This window comes from Papaver somniferum, chromosome 11 (assembly GCF_003573695.1).
Source record: "Papaver somniferum cultivar HN1 chromosome 11, ASM357369v1, whole genome shotgun sequence".
Lineage (NCBI taxonomy): Eukaryota > Viridiplantae > Streptophyta > Magnoliopsida > Ranunculales > Papaveraceae > Papaver > Papaver somniferum.
The window spans coordinates 1420014-1438856 of NC_039368.1; the positions used below are offsets into that span (position 1 = coordinate 1420014).

Here is an 18843-nt window from a genome sequence, read left to right on the forward strand (position 1 = left end):
TACGTAAAGGGCAGATTTGCCATTAAAAAAATTTTGGGTTAAGGGGTTATCTGATTTTGCTATTTCACAACCTTTTTTGTCTTCATTCAGTATGCCTTCGAAGATTTTGGTATGCCCAAAATTATAGTTCAATTGGAATTGTCTGTATAGTGCGGAACTTAAACCCGTTCCAAACCGATCCTGTCCAATCGGATCAACTCAGTCCAACCCATACCTATCCAGTGTGTAACTAATCTGAAGTTTTTGAGGGTTTCAATGTTTGATTGTTTCCCGTGAAGTCAAAATGTATATCATTTAATGGGCCGGTAGTAATTTTGGTAGCCACACGTTTGTCTTTTCTTTTTTTCTAAAATATCAGGGGTTATTTGTAAACGTATTAATTGTTGCTCGTTAAGTTAGGCTTAGAGGTAACAAATAACCCGTATTACGTTAGATTCGATCATCTTTAAAATTCGATCAGTCCTTACTAACCCGATCTTGTCGCACTCAAGAGGATCCAGATTGTTTTTTGTTTCTACCCGTTCGAGTTTTACGCATTCACAGGAATGGATTATGATCGGGAAACTTACTAATAGATTTAGCTCAGTGTAATAAACTATTAATCATAATGTGTTATTAATAATTATAAAGACGATTTTTCAATATGGTCATCTTAATATGCTTCCGCTTTATTGTAAACTAATGTACATATAATCTGAGGTGATTTCTTACCGAATTCATTATAAGATTTTAATTCGAACCATGTTTAACACTGTAAAATTTGTGTGTATGTTATGATATGGTTTGTGTGCTTTTGAATTAGGGAATAATTTCTCTCAGATTATTGTTTTTCTTTTTGGATTTTATGAGATTATACTTGAAATTATTATGGTACTCTATAGTTATCACCACGGTGATGCTAGGGTGTTATATCTCAAAATAATCATAATGTTATTATAAGCATGAATTTGCAAACCGTAAAATGAAGGTTTTGCAGTTATTGATATCATGTGATAATGGCATTATTTTAGTTGATTGGCTATCACCACAGTGATGTCAAATCACTTTTGGCCATGATCACAGTTTTTCTAATGCTTGTAATATTGTTTTTTCTTAAATATATTAGAACAGAATTCACCCACAGGAAATTTGAGTTCGTGTATTTTATGAAAACATTGATTGATATGAATATATTATGGATATGAACTGATTGAATCTTGAGAGTGTCTTGTATCATTATTTTTCACTTTTCTCCCAATGTTGATGATAATTTCAATTGTACGTTTAAAATTATTGTGCTTAAGATTCTTAGGTCATAATTCTTTAGCTATCACCACAGTGATACTAGATTGTTTTATCTTAGCAATAATAATAATTTTATTGTAAGCACGAATACGCCAAGCCGTAAAGGCAAGGTTTAACAGTTATTATGGCATTATTTTTGAGTTGTTTGTCTATCACCACAGTGATGTCAAATAATATTTCCAGTCATAATCTTTATCAAGTCAAGTTCTTATAATATTGTTTTTCTTAAATGTATTAGAACAACAATTACCCGCCGGTAATTTGAGTTCACATGTTTAAGATAACATTGAAGTGTACAATATCTGATCATACATTATGGTAATTAAATATTCGGCAGTGCATAAAAGAAAATTTACATAAATTAACTCATTATCGAGTTGAGTAACCTATTACAAATTTTTATTATGTTGTCCAAAACTTATTGCATCCTCTATGAAATTGAGGTTTTATTTTTGATAAATTTCTCCATATTTCTGAAAAATGATATCCATTGACTATTTTAACACCTTTCATATTAATTCATCATATATCTGTTATTTATCATGATATTTAAGCTTGTATCATATTTAAACGAGAGATGCATCAAAGATTTTTTATTTAACGAAATTTCATTATTGAATTATATTTATAGACTTGCTTCATGCTCGATTTTAGTTTAAGAAAAAGTTCATTATGTTTGGATATTTTTCGATTATAGGGTGTTGATAGTTTTTTCACAATTTATGTATGGCATGCTTTTGAATAAATGTTCGTGATTGATTTTTTAGAGTTACTCATTATTGTTTATAAGCGACTAAATTTATGATCAGATCAAGTATGTCCATATCATTGAGTGGGACTGTGCAATATCACAAGAAAAGTTAGTGTGGTATTTGCAATTGTACATGTTTGCTGGATAGTTTAGTTATCACCACAGTGATGTTATGCTCTTATCTGGTAAGTGTTGTATATTTTGAGTCCTCTTAGTTTGATTTAACGATTAGAACAATGCTGCTCACACGTAGTTTTTATTCACACGTTAAACAAGCATTAAGATTATCTAAATGGTTTGTATACATGTGAAATAATAGCCACCCACAGGTGACTACAATTCACATTATATTAGGTTGAACATATTTAGAATTATTGGAGTTTGTTAATACATTTTAGGACGTGAATTGCCCACATTATATTAGGTTGAACATATTTAGAATTATTGGAGTTTGTTAAAAAAAAACGGTTGCAAATATGAACTTCGGAATATTGTTATTTTTGTTTTATGGAAAGGGTATAGATATAAATCAAGAGATATTATACAATAAGTTAGAAATTTCTTGCTTACAGAACATATTACAAGTTATACTATGTTTTTGCACTCTTTGATCTAAGTGAGTCGACATGTATTGGAGATATTTAATGTGTGCTTCTTTTGCCACGGAATCAGCTACCGAGTTATGATATCTACTGATGAATTGAATACACGCTTGTGGAAGCTTTTTAAGGATAGTCACTGTTTCTTCAATAGTATTCTCTGCCTTCCACGGAATCTCCATATTTCCTTTATGGATAATATTTGCGAGTTGTTTGCAATTTGTTATAATAGATACACTAGATAGAATATTTTCCGTTAATCATTTACCTGCCATAAGTAAAGTTGTAGCTTCAGCTTGTAAACCCGAATTCGCTTTGTCCGAACTGCTGCAATATGCATGTAAGATTCGTGATCTAGCGAAAAAAGGATAAGGGCATAACCTATAGATAAGGTATCTTTTTTGAAAGAAGCATTGAGGGGTGAATGTTATATTGGTTCTACCTATCCTAGTTACACCTTAATGACAACATTTTCTAGGAATGGTATGAGAAAGAACTTGCTTTCCATTGTACTATGTACCTCCTTTTATACACTTCCCAAAAGCCATCCTTTTATGACATCATGCTACGTGTCCTAAACCTCCTTAATTACCACTAATGCCATCCATTCTCTAATACAACCTCTTTTTTCCCCCTTAATTCCCTCCTTATCCTTTTCTCCTTATGGATACTCCTTTCTGGACTTGGGCTTTAGTCCCCAAGTCTCCTTTGTTTCATGTTGGATTTGGAACCCCTTTAGGGGATCCCTAGTCCTGTTAAGGGGTAATAATTTTCATGTATCAACAAGAAGCGTCCACAAATATTATCCAGTCAGATTCTATTGTTGACCAGGTGAGAAAACTAGAAATGCTCCCATTTTGTCTAGCTATTGTGTTTTGATCCTTTTGAGGAGAAGAGTTTAGAAATTTCCTTATCTGTTCCACCAAAATCATTGGGTCCGGGTAAATTCTACGAAAACTATTGAGCATTTATGTTTCCAGATGTACCATAAAGCTATTGCAATTTTATCCAAGTTACGAAGTAGCACCTTTGAAAAAATCCAATCCATAATGCAATCGCTTATTGAATATTATGTGTGCAATTGAGCGTTGATTAAATACATGTGTGCAATTGGAACTTCGGGATATTAAAGGAGAACAGGAGATTATATTACTCCCGGTGGCGAAGACAGCTTAGAACATATGTGGGAAATTCCATATTAGCTGGCCCCAAACCTAATTAGTTTAGCTCATTTTTTTGGTATGACCTTTGGGAAAAATTTTACACCCTGTTCCTACGAACCTGAGTTCACTACCGGTCTTTCAATTTTCATCATTGCCACTGGTTCTTTCTGGATAGAGCCCAGAGTGACGGAAGTAGTATGTTTTACAGGGAGATAGTCAATTGAGATTTCAAGTGATTTTCAGAGAGTTTCAAATCTATTGTTAGTTCATAGAGATTTTTGAAGAGTCTCCTAATATCTCTTGTTATCGGTTAGTGACCTTTTTTAAGTCATATAAATTCTCCGAAACTCCACGTTATGAGATTAGGATTTTATAAGAGTCTTTCCAACACCCTGTTATTCGAATGAGAATTGAGAGTCATTGATTTGTTGTTTTCAGAGATTTGGACAGACTTTTTAGGAAAATAAGCATGGTAGAAATCTCTTCCTAAGAGGTGATATTTTAGGAGACTTGGAAATTTTGAATATACTCCCTCCATTTCTAAAAAATAGGCTTATTTGGTTTTCACAAAAATTAAGAAAACTAATCATTGAAACCACTTTTCCATGTTTTTTCCTAATCTATCCTTTGGTCCCCACTCATCTCTTATTAGAGAAAGAGGACAGAGAAGCGGTCCCCATTTTATATTATGAAAAAAATAGAGAAAGAAGTGGTCCCTCTATGGGTATAGTAGTAAAACCATAACATTTGACTTTCCACATATGGAAACAAGCCTATTTGACATATCCAAAAAAGAAAACCTGCCTATTTTTTAGAAACGGAGGGAGTATTTGTTTTTCTGAGTAAACCAATTTTTTTTTTGAGTCGATGATCAAGGAACGGACCATTTGCGCAATAAACTAGTGGCTAGATAGCATAGCAAATAAAATATGGGATGTATGGAATAAAGTGAATGAAAACTTAGGGATAAAACAACTGTGAGATTTATTTTGACAATAAAGTAATTGGTATAAGTTTTGAATTTTTGATTAGATATTTTACATTTTTTGTCCCTACAAATCATAGATACTCTTAACAAATCTCATTCTTCTATTTCTACAAGTCATAAAGAGTCTCTAATATACTCTAAGATAATCAGTAGAAATCTCTGAACTTTCTGAGAATCTCCAAAAGTCACTCAAATAAAAAATAGTCCATGAGTTACAACACCAAAGATGTCACTATCCATGCACAAATACTCCACCAAAAAAAATTGTTCACGAAAACCCAATTTAACATAAACTATCTATATTACCCTTCTAGTTTAAATCACCTCAATAAAAATGAAAGTCAACCCCACCTTTAATTTTTATTATATTATCACCACCAACAATAATGCACCACCAGTAACTAGCAATACCACCGACCACCATCACCGATTGTTGTCGCCCACAACCAGCAGCACCACCACCGCGCCACCACCACCACCACCTCTATCGACCATCACCGTGCCACCACCACCGTCGCTTACCACCACCGCGCCACCACCACCACCGCCCACCAACGCCGTCGCCACCACACCACCAAAACCACCAACAACGCCGCCACCACCTTCGCGCCACCACCACCGTGTCGCCGCCACCAACCACCACCGCGCGACCACCACCACCGCGCCAACACCACCACCACCGCCGTCACCAACCACCGTTGTTGCCGCCACCAACCACCACCGCGCCACCACCATCGCCAACCACCACCACGCCACCACCGCCGCCAACCACCACAACGCCACCACCAACCGCCGCCGCCAACCACCATCGCCGCCGCTAACCACCACCACAGACCACCTCCGACGAACACCACCAACGTCGCCGAGCAACACCACCATTTTCGTCGACCACCACCACCAACCAGATGCCACAGCCACAAAAAATGAATTTCATTGATTAATATTCAACAAAATGAGAAAAAAATGATGAAACCAAAATTGGTTTCACCAAAATTAGATGAAACCGAAATTGGTTTCATCATTTATCCACATATTTTCATTTCACCAACACAAACTTCAATGATGAAACCAAACACGCTGACTTCCAAGTCAGGCCGAATAAACTAGGAAAAAATCAGGTGAAAGAAAAATTTGGTTTCATCATAAAAGAAACACAATAAGATGAAACCTACCACCACCGTCAACTTTTTTGGTGCAATCAAAATCTGGAGTTTCAGATTCTCCTGCAGCAATGGTACCAGTGAGAACCTTCCTTCTCTTCTCTGTGACATCATCACTGTCAAAATTCTCATTTTCCAATGAGCCTTAGAAATATTGAACTCGTTTACGGATCCTCTGAGGTGAGGATGCAACAGGAAAATATCTCCACCTTGGGGTCTTCCTATTCGTTAATTTTGTCCAAAAGACATGAGACGAATCTTCATAACCTGACTGCATCTCCAGCTCACCAGGTAAAGAAATATCTTTGGAATATGTCCTTCCAGTTCGATTAACTTTCACAACCATTGAGGAATCATCACCAAATGTTCAGAAGAGAAGCTAGAACCAGAGGATGAAGATGAACTATGAAACTCAACCAATAGTCTGAATAAATATGAAGCACCCCATCTAAGTAACTGATGAAAATTGCGAATTTGGCATGATCAATCCGCAATCAATATGTTCGAAGGAATCTGAATCTTCACCTGTCTCTGACGCACAACATCATCCAGGACGTCCCCCAAAGAGATTCCACTAGAGCCTACAGTTGACCGCCACATCAAAGACATTAGAATGCACAATAAGAACACAACAAGAGACGGTTTGTATTACTCATTTTTTATAAATCCGTTACCTGTAAAATGATTAGTACTCTGAAACCAATTTCAGTTTCATCATAAATACGATGAAACCAGTTTTGGTTTCATCGTAAATAATATGAAATCATAATTGGTTATGGTTTCGTGCTAATTTCTATTCAACTGCAAGGAAAATTACAGGAGGTATTATACATTTCCATTGATAAAAAGACGTCATTGAAATGTCCTGATTGACATGGCATGCCTACATGTCCATTAAAACAAAAGAAGGTAATATATTCTTGCACATTAACCACTTTCAATTGATATAGCTTCTCATTATGTTTAATAAGTACGTTTCACTCATTAACATATTTTCCTGATTCGAACAGTAATGCTCGGGTTATCGCCATCTGCCGTACTGCTTTCTTAAGCATATCTTAGTCTTTGGGTAGCGCCACTATCGTACCATTCCCAACATAAGCATTTAACGGCACTAGGGTTGTACAGGAACCGTCCCGTCCCATGGAACCGTATCGGAACCGAAGGAACCGTCCCGGTACCGTCCTAAAACTGTTGTCATATGGGACAGGTACAAGTACCAAAACTTGGTACCAGGCCTAGAGTAGGTACAAGTAACGGTCCTAGGCTATTCCCATCCCGTCCCATCGTACCGGGGATCTGTATCCGTTAATATTAGGGATTAATTCCATCCATTGATAGTAGGGGTTATACCCTTTCCATCGTATTCTCTCCCTCATTCTCCTCATTTCCTTGTTCTTCTTCTTCCCTCTTTCAGGCTTCCTATCAGAGTAGAAAAATACGTATACGTCCACCATCGTCAGCCATCTTGTAATCATTATCACTAGATTCACCACCAACTTATCAGCCACCATCTTCTAGTCGTCATCAGATTCACCATCATCAGATAAACCCTAAAGGTGACCTTCTCAGGATTTGATACTTGTAATCTTAATAATAGTTAGGATTTTTGAAAACTAATTAGTTTTTGTTCATTTATGTTTAATTTTTGTATATTTCTTTAGATTTGAAACTGACCGTTCAGGGTTCATAACTTCATATGGGCTGATTGTTTGGTCAACAACAAACAACAACAGGTAAAGATTAATATTGAATCTATTGATGCATCACACATATCTTGATTTTTTCTGTTGATGAATCTAATTTTTGATTTTAGGGTTTTGATGCATCTGAGCTGAATCAATTTATGTTAGATTTTGTTTGTTATTTTGAGTGATGGGTTTTTTGATTTTTTCAGTAACATGAGTGTGACTGGTTTCACTGTGATGGAAATGAAGAAAAGGGTATCTCCCATGTTGAAATTAAGGGTTCTGCTTGTGGTGTTAGATCAAGTGTAGGGGAGTGATATGGCAGGTAAATGGAGATATTGGTCTATTTGTCGCGGTTGAAAAACTAGAGCAATGTCTGTGTTGTTGTTGTTGATGGTTTGAGAAGAAGATTAAGAATGAATGGATTTTGCGATTTGAGTGCGAACCTGAAAGTGCGGGTTCAGGAGATGGAGCCAATGACATTGCAGTTGGGGTCCCGTCCCATGGAACCGTATCGGAACCGAAGGAACCGTCCCGGTACCGTCCTAAAACTGTTGTCATATGGGACAGGTACAAGTACCAAAACTTGGTACCAGGCCTAGAGTAGGTACAAGTAACGGTCCTAGGCTATTCCCATCCCGTCCCATCGTACCGGGGATCTGTATCCGTTAATATTAGGGATTAATTCCATCCATTGATAGTAGGGGTTATACCCTTTCCATCGTATTCTCTCCCTCATTCTCCTCATTTCCTTGTTCTTCTTCTTCCCTCTTTCAGGCTTCCTATCAGAGTAGAAAAATACGTATACGTCCACCATCGTCCACCATCTTGTAATCATTATCACTAGATTCACCACCAACTTATCAGCCACCATCTTCTAGTCGTCATCAGATTCACCATCATCAGATAAACCCTAAAGGTGACCTTCTCAGGATTTGATACTTGTAATCTTAATAATAGTTAGGATTTTTGAAAACTAATTAGTTTTTGTTCATTTATGTTTAATTTTTGTATATTTCTTTAGATTTGAAACTGACCGTTCAGGGTTCATAACTTCATATGGGCTGATTGTTTGGTCAACAACAAACAACAACAGGTAAAGATTAATATTGAATCTATTGATGCATCACACATATCTTGATTTTTTCTGTTGATGAATCTAATTTTTGATTTTAGGGTTTTGATGCATCTGAGCTGAATCAATTTATGTTAGATTTTGTTTGTTATTTTGAGTGATGGGTTTTTTGATTTTTTCAGTAACATGAGTGTGACTGGTTTCACTGTGATGGAAATGAAGAAAAGGGTATCTCCCATGTTGAAATTAAGGGTTCTGCTTGTGGTGTTAGATCAAGTGTAGGGGAGTGATATGGCAGGTAAATGGAGATATTGGTCTATTTGTCGCGGTTGAAAAACTAGAGCAATGTCTGTGTTGTTGTTGTTGATGGTTTGAGAAGAAGATTAAGAATGAATGGATTTTGCGATTTGAGTGCGAACCTGAAAGTGCGGGTTCAGGAGATGGAGCCAATGACATTGCAGTTGGGGTCTTATTATGAGAAGAATGAGTTGGTCATCAGTTTCAGATTGATTTGCTGTCAAGGCTAGATGGTTGAGCAAAGAATGAATTGTAACTAGATGAATATATAGGTTTGCAGGGTTCTGGTGGAATTATGCAGCTGCAGTTGAGTCTAGTATTAAACCTGACTTGCAGGTGGTATTGAGCCGCAACAGATAGAGCCATGAAGCTGGTAAGGTTGATATGGAGGGCGGCTGATGGTGTTGTTGAGTGCTTAAAATGGAAATGGTTGCGTGCAGAGTCGTGTTGATCTGAAACAAATTTTTGAAGCTGATACAAATGAAACAAATTGTTTACAAAGGATGTATTGGTGTTGTTATTGCAGTGTTTTTAAAGTATGAATTCAGGTCTTAATAGTTGAAGTTGTTAAACTTAGAACTTTCAAGATTTTTTTTTATTTTTTTACATATGTTATAGGTAAAGAACTGGTCCCATCCCGTCCCGCACCGAGTTAAACAGGTACAGGTCCTGTTCCGTCCCATATTTCACGGGTACATGTACAAGTACACAGGTAAGGTACCGATCTTAGGGAGGTACGGGTACTGAGTTAGGAAAAAACCCGTCCCATCCCATGTGCAGTCATAAACGGCACTCACATTCCCAACTATACGTTGTTCTTTAAATAGCTTCGTGCTCTTTCCAGCATAATTACAATGGTGAAAATAAGGCATGAACCATAGTTTGCTTTTAGTCAAATCTGCTGCACTAGGTACTCTCTTGGTCCGTAAACAAATAGTAAATCCTCGCTTATTATCATCTTTTATTTCCACAACAACCTTCTTCAGGGAAACCTGATCTCAATTCGCTTTACTTTGATTCATGTTTTTGAATTAAAACTTAGTACTAGTAGTCAAAGATCAGATCTTACACTAAAAAACCAATTTTTTTTGACATTCAACTTTAAAATAGATGGATTGAGAAGAAAAATTACATTAATCTTACACTAAAAATCAGATCTCTAGATTTAATTTAATTTTTACCTTTTTATTTCCCCCAATTTGTATACTCAATTTGTATTTTATATACGTTGAGTGAAAGGGGGAGGTGTTGTTGCTGGTAGGGGAAAAAAGAGTCGGAAGATCAAGATATTGTCGTCGATCTGGTGGTGGTGCAGAAGGAAGAAGATGAAGTGCTGCTAGTAGTTACAGAAGAGGAGGCGGTGGAAAAAAGAAATGAAGAAGAGGAGGCGATGACAGAAAATAAGAAGAAATAAATTATGGAAGGACTGTTATGGAATTATTAGAAAACTTGAATGATCTAATTCAAACTTTATAAAAAAAATTGGTGTTTTTGCATTACCTTTACGAAAAATGAAGTTCCAATGATTCTCAACATATGAGTGGAGTTTTTGTACCACAAATTTGTTCATCTTGGTGTTTTAAGACTAGGTATGAATAAAAAATGTTTGAAAGCCTATAGAAATTTCATTTCACTACCGCATGTTAGAAACACCACATGAAGACTGGGAGTACGTACCACTGTATCATGTCCGATCCACAACCCAATCCGTGTGCTGAAAATGCGGATCACGTTCTATTCGCCGGCTAATATCCAGCTTCCACCGACAAATCAAACATCCGTCTTTCCTACTGCACCAAACACCACAATAAAACCCAAACCAAATAATAAAAAACAAACCAAGGGGCAATTTCGTCAACTTTGACAAAACGTTGATTTCAAGTCTTTCTCACTGTAAAAAACTTTACTTCACAAGAATCACAACTTAGAATCCCTACTCCCCAAAACTCTCAATTTTCTCCGATCTGATTCCAAAATCAATCCCACCCCCACAAATCCACTCAACAAATCCTGAAAAACCCACTTACTGTTTTAAAATTTTACTCAGAGATGGAGAAACCCAAGTACAGAGTACTCATCTCTGTTCTGTGTGTTTTCTTGTTGGTTCTTCCATGTTTAGCAGAAATCAAGAACTTACATATCAGGTCAGATTCAAGACCGATGATACTCTTTGAGAAATTTGGTTTTACACATACAGGTCATGTGAACATATCAGTTAATGATGTTACTTATTCATCAACACTAGCAAAACCAGAACCATCTAGATTAGGATTTTTCTTGTTATCAGAAGAATCATTGATTCAAGTATTATATGAGATGGATCAAAACTCTAATTTCTGTGTACTTGATAGTCACTACATATTGTCACTTTTCACATTCAAGGATTTAGTAGGTGCAGCTTATGTTCATTCTTATCCAGTTACAAATCCTAATGAATATAGTTTGTTTTTTGCTAATTGTGTACCTGAATGTCAAGTGAATATGGCTGTTCATACTCAGATCTACAATTTGGATGGTGGGGAGAAGGATTTTCTTCCTGCAGGCCAAACCCAGTTACCTATGCTTTACTCTTTGTTTTCAATTGCTTATGTTGGGTTCTTAGGTGTTTGGGTTTATGTCTGTGTGAACAATAAGAAATCTGTTCATAGAATTCATATGTTGATGGCTGGGTTGGTGTTCATTAAAGCTTGCAATTTGATTACTGCCGCGGAGGATAAGCATTATGTTAAGAGTACTGGTACACCACATGGATGGGATGTATTGTTTTATATCTTGCAGTTTTTTAGAGTTGTGTTGTTGTTTACTGTGATTATTTTGATTGGTACGGGTTGGTCGTTTTTGAAACCGTTTTTGCAAGAGAAGGAAAAGAAAGTTTTGATGATTGTGATACCGCTTCAAGTTATTGCAAATTTGGCTAGTGCGGTTATTGGAGAAACAGGGCCGTTTATTAGGGACTGGGTAACTTGGAATCAGGTTTTCTTGTTGGTCGATATTGTTTGTTGTTGTGCTATTATATTCCCAATTGTCTGGTCTATTAGATCTTTGAGGGAGACATCAAAAACTGATGGCAAGGCAGCAAGGAATTTGGCGAAGTTGACTCTTTTCAGGCAGTTCTACATTGTTGTGATTGGGTATTTGTACTTTACCAGAATTGTTGTGTATGCATTGAGGACAATTGCAGCATATAAGTATCACTGGGTTAGTAATGCTGCTGAGGAAATTGCAAGTTTGGTCTTCTATGCGATTATGTTCTATATGTTTAGACCAGTTGAGAAGAATGAGTATTTCGTTATCGATGAGGAAGAAGAAGAGGCAGCACAATTGGTTCTCCAGGATGAAGATTTTGAACTATAAGTTGGTTTGAAGGTAATGCTTAGATCCCTCATCGGTGTCACCTTTAAGCATCAGAGACATTGTCCTCTGGAATTAGAGAAGAATTGCTGGACATGGTATGCTGCTGCTTCCATTTACTTTACGTTTTTTTTGTTTTGTTTTGTTTGTTTAATAGTATTCCTTGTTGTATTAAGAACATTTTTTCTTTCTAAAGTTTCTTTATTTGGGCTGCGGCCAATTTTACTGTAGTAATTATGAACTAAGAAATGAGAATTGGGGCTTCATACATATTGTTGCATGTTCAGTGGAGGCAAACCAATTGTAGTTACGTCAGGAGTTTTTAACATTTTGAGGGAGATTGTGATGCTTGCTTTTTCTTGAACTCTAATCATTTTATCATGGAAAGCGACACAATTTGATTTACCTTCGAAAACATTGAAATTTCTTTCACTCTATATTTATGCAATGATCTACTGTATGTATCTATCAATCAATTCTGTCTAATTGAATGATACTTTTGCGGTACATATTTTGTAATGTCTTTCAACCCTTTACCAAGTAGACATAAGAATGTGGCACTAGTATATGAAGCATTTTACTACTAGAAAGATGTGATAGTACTTGATTTAAAACTCTGCCTCTGCTCTTGTACGAAACATAGTAGCAAATCATGAGTAAATTTTGTCCTATTTCAGATAGATTTTTGACATTTCCTCTGGAGTGCTGTGTTTAATCATTTATGATGGTGCTTTTTGCAAGAGCTTGGCAGAATTCTTTTATGATGTAGTTTGACGTTTCAGCATTTAGGGTGAGAATATTTGTTACAGGCTCATGTTGTCGCTTCAGGTTCAGGAAATCATCACCTGCTATTGGTAAGATATTTTGGGTAAGTAGGTTTCGTTGGAATACCAAGTTATAGGTGGATAATCTTACACCAATAAAGATCTCTGTGGCGAATCTTTAATGTGATCCGCTGGCGTTTCTACATGCTTTCATGTTGCTTAGCAGAGCCACACTATTCATTTTGATTCTATCCGCAGCTTCATACCACAGGATCAGGTCACCATAAATCTTATTCCTGTCAGCTTGTTGATGATGCTATATGCTTTTCTGGAAATGCACAGGACAGAGTGATGAGATTGATTTTGTAGGAGCAATTATCTTCTTCGAAAGCATTTTATAGTTTTGATGTTTCTTTTTTCTTCACTCCCTGGGCATAACTGATTGCCGTGGTGTTACTTGCCACTTTTAACTTGAGGGGTCTGTCTGTCCCAAAAATCTAGAGTGTGGATGGTAAGCACCACCATCCATGTCAAACTTGCAAGTGCTTTTTAAAACCCAAGTTCCAACATTGTTTTATAACATCTGGCTTGATGATAATGGATATTGCATTATCCCCTGACCGAAGATGCAGTTTTCATGATTTGAACTTAATTCTTGTTTCCTAATCACGTGTGTTTAACTAATCAATTCATTGCCTTATCTTCAGTTTCACTCACATTACCTTCACCTTTTCTTTCTGCCCTAAAACTGTGGGTGTTATTGTACCACCCTATTCTACATAGACTGCGTGTGTCATGCGTTTAACACCTTGGAACTGGTGGTTATAACCTTTCTCAGCGGCTCTTGTTAGCTTAAGTAAATGCCAAAAAGAAAAAAAGTCCTGAACAGGGAAACCTAAGCAAGTTCAAGTTATGGATATAACTGTGAGTGTGTTCGATTTCATAAGACATTTGAGAAAGCTAAATAAAGGAATTCCATGGAATTGAAAAGTGTTTGTTAACCAAAATAAATCAACGCAAACATACGTACGTGTGTTATAGGCCAAGCAGGTGATTGCTGGTGGGGAACTTATTAAAATAAACTTTGATAAGTGATTGATAACAGCTATAAAGAAAGAAGGTCTTGGACTAATTCTTAAAAATAGCAAAGAACATTGTGATGGAGCGTAAAAATTTATTAAAAATAGGCCTTAACCTTATTTATAGAAATAATTTTAAAAGTTTGAAATTATATAAAAGAGTTGAGACTTGGGAGGAACGGTTTTTTGGTGACCAACTTTTTTTTTTTTGAGGGAACCATTGTTTTATTTTGGGTAAGACATTAAAAGTAATTCTAGGTCACCCCTTATCTAAATATTTATATTAATACCAAAATTACCCTCCTGATTATTTTTGTATAATAATTAGTTAGTGTGATTAATCATTGATTAAGGTTAAACTAATAGATTGTTTTTTTTAAGAAGTAGATTATTGATAGAAGAAGAAGAAGATGGAAAAAAAAAATATTTTGAGATGGGTGAATATGGAGAAAAAACATCATCTGGGTACTGAAGTATGCTTGTAACTTAGTGAATGTTACTATAAATGGCCTAAAATATCTTCAAAATCAAAATTGTAACAAAAAAATGTCAACCAGGTCAACAAAGTTCGGTTATATCATATGAAGAACATGTAACCAAACTTTCTGCAAATGCAGTTCGGTTAATAAATCTGAAATCACAGGCAACCGAACCAGAGCTTTAATGGAGTTTTTGTTTGTTCGGCTAGCTAAATGTAACCGAACTACTATGCTTGAGTTTACAGAGTTTTGTTCGGTTCAGTCGACTCGACCAAGTTGTAACCGAGCTTTAAACAATAGAGTTCGGTAAGTTCGCAATTTTTTTTCCGATTAAACCGAACTCAACATTTGGCTATATAGAGAAGAGTTCGGTTTTGAAATTATTTTTGCGAGTTAACCGAACTCATTATATAGGTTTTCAGAGTAAAGTTCGGTTAGGATATTTTTTTTTTTTTTTGCGATTAATCCGAACTCAACATTTGGCTATATAGAGAAGAGTTCGGTTTTGAAATTATTTTTGCGACTCAACCGAACTCAGGTGTTCGGTTAGGCAAAAAAAAATTCTTAACCGAAGTGTTCTTCGTGTTCTTCATTTTTAAAAGTTCGGTTATAAAAGTAGAGTTTTTTTCAAAATTATCCTAACCGAACTTACTACTGTAACCTCCAAATTCAACATATTTTGATGACTACGGCTCAAAATTTCAATCAAAAACGAATTATAAGTTATGGGTTTGTGGGAAAATACTTATGGACAGGTTTGTTTATAAAAGATTGATTAATCGATTATGAAAATTCAATGAATCGACGACGATGAAAATTTGATGATTTTGATTAGATTTGTATATGATCAGGTTTAGATGATCATAAATTGATAAAGAAGAGAAGAAGAAAAATTATAGAATAGAGGAAGAAGTTGTTGTAGGTTACTTATAATTTTAATTAGGTAAAAGGGTAAACTAGTCATCTCCACCTTTTAGGACACCTCCTTATAATTACAGGGAAGATGACCTAATCAAATCATGGGCCCCTCAAAAAACCCATGGTCCCAAAAAAATGATTCTTTGGGAGAGAGCGAAGAAATTTATGAACCATAATATTAGGCATACCAAAAACTTTCAAGGCATACAAAAATAGTTTTCCCATCCTAGGTGATCTTATAAGGGGTGTCTATTGGGTAGTTCAATTACCTATATACCCTTGAACTTAAAATCAAAAAATAAACTATCCTAAACATCTCTTCTTCTTCCTCTAGCTAAACCTCCTTCCTTTTCTCTCAGATTTTTTTTCATCACTGTAATTAATTATCGATTCGTGAAAATTCGATCATCGGTTAAATTGAACTATATAATGGATCGACAAAGAAAAAAGAAAACGTCAGGTGTTCAAAATCCTCTTCCAATCTATGAATTAAAGAAGAAGAACCAATTGAAGATGAAGGTGTAAAAACTATAATTTAACCGGAAATTGAATCGGAAATTCAACCATTTGAAGCTCCAAATACTAAAATGAGGATAATAAGGTAATCCCTACAAACCCAGTCTTTTATTTATTGTTTTTCATGGATTGAATGGGTTAAATTGCTAAAAATTTAGGGTTTTTGATGACAGTAGCGGGTTCGACTGATAATTGAGTTGAGTTTTGAGCCGAACTGTTCTTGAAATTTCTCCCTGAAAGTGTCTATGAACAGTTCGGCTAAACCGTAAATGTCAATTTCTAGCCGAACCCCAAAATGTGTATTGAATACGTCCCAGAACAGTGCCAGGTTCGTCTAATACCTTGCAAACCTTCCCGGCCGAACCTGAGAAGTGAAATTTACCCCAGGTGGTTGTCAGGTTCGGCTGACTCGATTAGATCACTTTCAAGCCGAACCTCTCTCTGTAAACACTTCGAAAACATTGATTTGCAGGATCTAGGTTCGTCTAGCTCGTGTTATTGAGTTATCAGCCGAACCTTCTCTTTGCACACTCAAGTTTTTCGATCTTGTTTTGACCATAACTTTTTCGTCTGATGTCGGAATGACCTCATTCTTTTTGCGTTGTGTTTGTGTTTTCATTCTCTTGAAGTTGAAGATAAGATCTAATTGATTTTAATGAGTTTAATATGGACCTTGGCATTCTCCATATTTATTAGTCTTGTACGTGCAATCCAATATAATAACTTGTGGGAAGCATAGAGCCAATTGGGCGCATTCCGGGTGGGCAAGGAAAAGGTGTGTGACTACGCTCACAAATCATTTCAAACCGATCCCATCGGCTTTGTTGTCCTTTAACTAGTACACAATTTATCTTCATCGCGTGTTCCTCAAGCCAATCCAGAACTTCTGGTTTAGTTTTCCATATCTACGTTCATTCCAAAACAAGTAATTTGTAAGAAAAACTTTGGAATATTCCGACAACATTAAGGTAAACAAAAGGTTATATCTACGTTCATTCCAAAACAAGTAATTTGTAAGAAAAACTTTGGAATATTCCGACAACATTAAGGTAAACAAAAGGTTCTTACATACCAAATCATTTTGGAAGTGATCCTTGGTATCCTCGTGAATTATGTCTACTGGATCAGGTTGATTTTCCATGGGTCCAAGCACGATCTACAAAGAATATCACAAGGTTAAACACTAGAAAGGGAATATAATAACAAGGTTCGGCGCATCCGATAATCACATTATGTGCCGAACTATAAACATTTACAGGTTTCGGCTTATACGATATCCTCAATATGTGCCGAACCACGAACAATATTTTAACCCAAAAATTAACAAATTCATGTTCATCTCATACGATAATCATATTATGTGCCGAACCTTGAACATAAGATGTTTCGGCTGATACGATATTCTCCATATGTGCCGAACCACGAACAATATTTTAACCCAAAATTTACAAATTCATGTTCGGCTCAGACTATAATCATATTATGTGCCGAACCTTAAACATAAGAGGTTTCGGCTGATACGATATTCTCCATATGTGACGAACCAGTAACAATATTTCAACCCATAAATTCAAAAATTATGTTCGGCACATACGATTTTGGATATGTAAGCCGAATTAGTAATGATTCTATTCCGGGCTATTCAGGATGTTGTTCGGCTTACTATGAAACTTTCATATAAGCCGAACTAGTGTCTAGCAAAAGGGTCGTAATTGGAAATTATAGGTTCGACGCATGCAGTAAAAAGATTCAGTAAGCCGAACCGTTCATCAATTGGTAGATTCGGCTCATAGATGTGAGCCGAACCTCAACCTGTTTCGCCGAACCATGATTCAAAAAACCTAAATTTTGATAATTGAGAGCTATAAAAGTGAGATTAAGTATAGGATATAAGTGTACCTGTGTATTAGAAGCATTGGGTTCCTCATCAATGTCTTCATCATCAGGATTTGGCTCATAAAAATCATCATCTTGAGTTTGTGTTTGAGTTTGAGCTTGAGTTTGAGTGGGTGTAAAATCATTCTCATAATCTAAGAAATCAGCCATTTGGGAATCATTGGTGTAGTTGATGTGCATTTTCCTAGGTTTTTTAGATGATATATGACCCTCCTCATCCTCCATTGAATCAAGAATTAGAATTTTCTCACTTTCTCCTCCTCTTTCTCTCCTTCTTAATCCTCAAATTTTTCATCTAAACAACTCTTATAATTCTGAAAATTATTTTAATCACTAAACAAAATATTTAATCACTAATCAAGATTATTAACACTAATATGTAAAGGGCAGATTTGCCATTAAAATTTTTTTGGGTTAAGGGGTTATCTGATTTTGCTATTTCACAACCTTTTTTGTCTTCATTTAGTATGCCTTGGAAGATTTTGGTATGCCCAATATTATGGTTCAAATTTATTAAGAATGGGCCTTAACCTTAGTTTCTTATTAACTGATATGGGTAGCTTTCTTGTCCAAGCCCAGGTTTTTGTTTACCGATTTTATTGTTTCTCCGATTTCTTTCCCACTCTCCTTTTTATTTTTGAGCCATTTCAGGTCAGGAAAAAGGAAAAGCAAATCTCTCTTCGAACGTTATGGACTGAATAGTTCCCAACATTGCAAGTGTTTGAAGTTTACAATGTTCAACGAAAATAATGTGAAAAAGCTAAATGAGGATGCAAGAATGTAACGAAAATAAATAGGGAAAGGTGTAAAATTCAAGCGAGAGTGATACGTGCAA

General features: G+C 35.9%; 1 protein-coding gene across 1 annotated transcript; it reads left to right on the forward strand.

Moving 5' to 3' along the window:
• Positions 1–10873: 10873 nt before the first annotated feature.
• On the forward strand, positions 10874–12626 carry LOC113322563 (protein GPR107-like). Its single transcript, XM_026570671.1, has one exon. The coding sequence runs from the start codon at positions 11055–11057 to the stop codon at positions 12357–12359; it is 1305 nt and encodes a 434-aa protein (XP_026426456.1). The 5' UTR covers positions 10874–11054; the 3' UTR covers positions 12360–12626.
• Positions 12627–18843: the final 6217 nt, after the last annotated feature.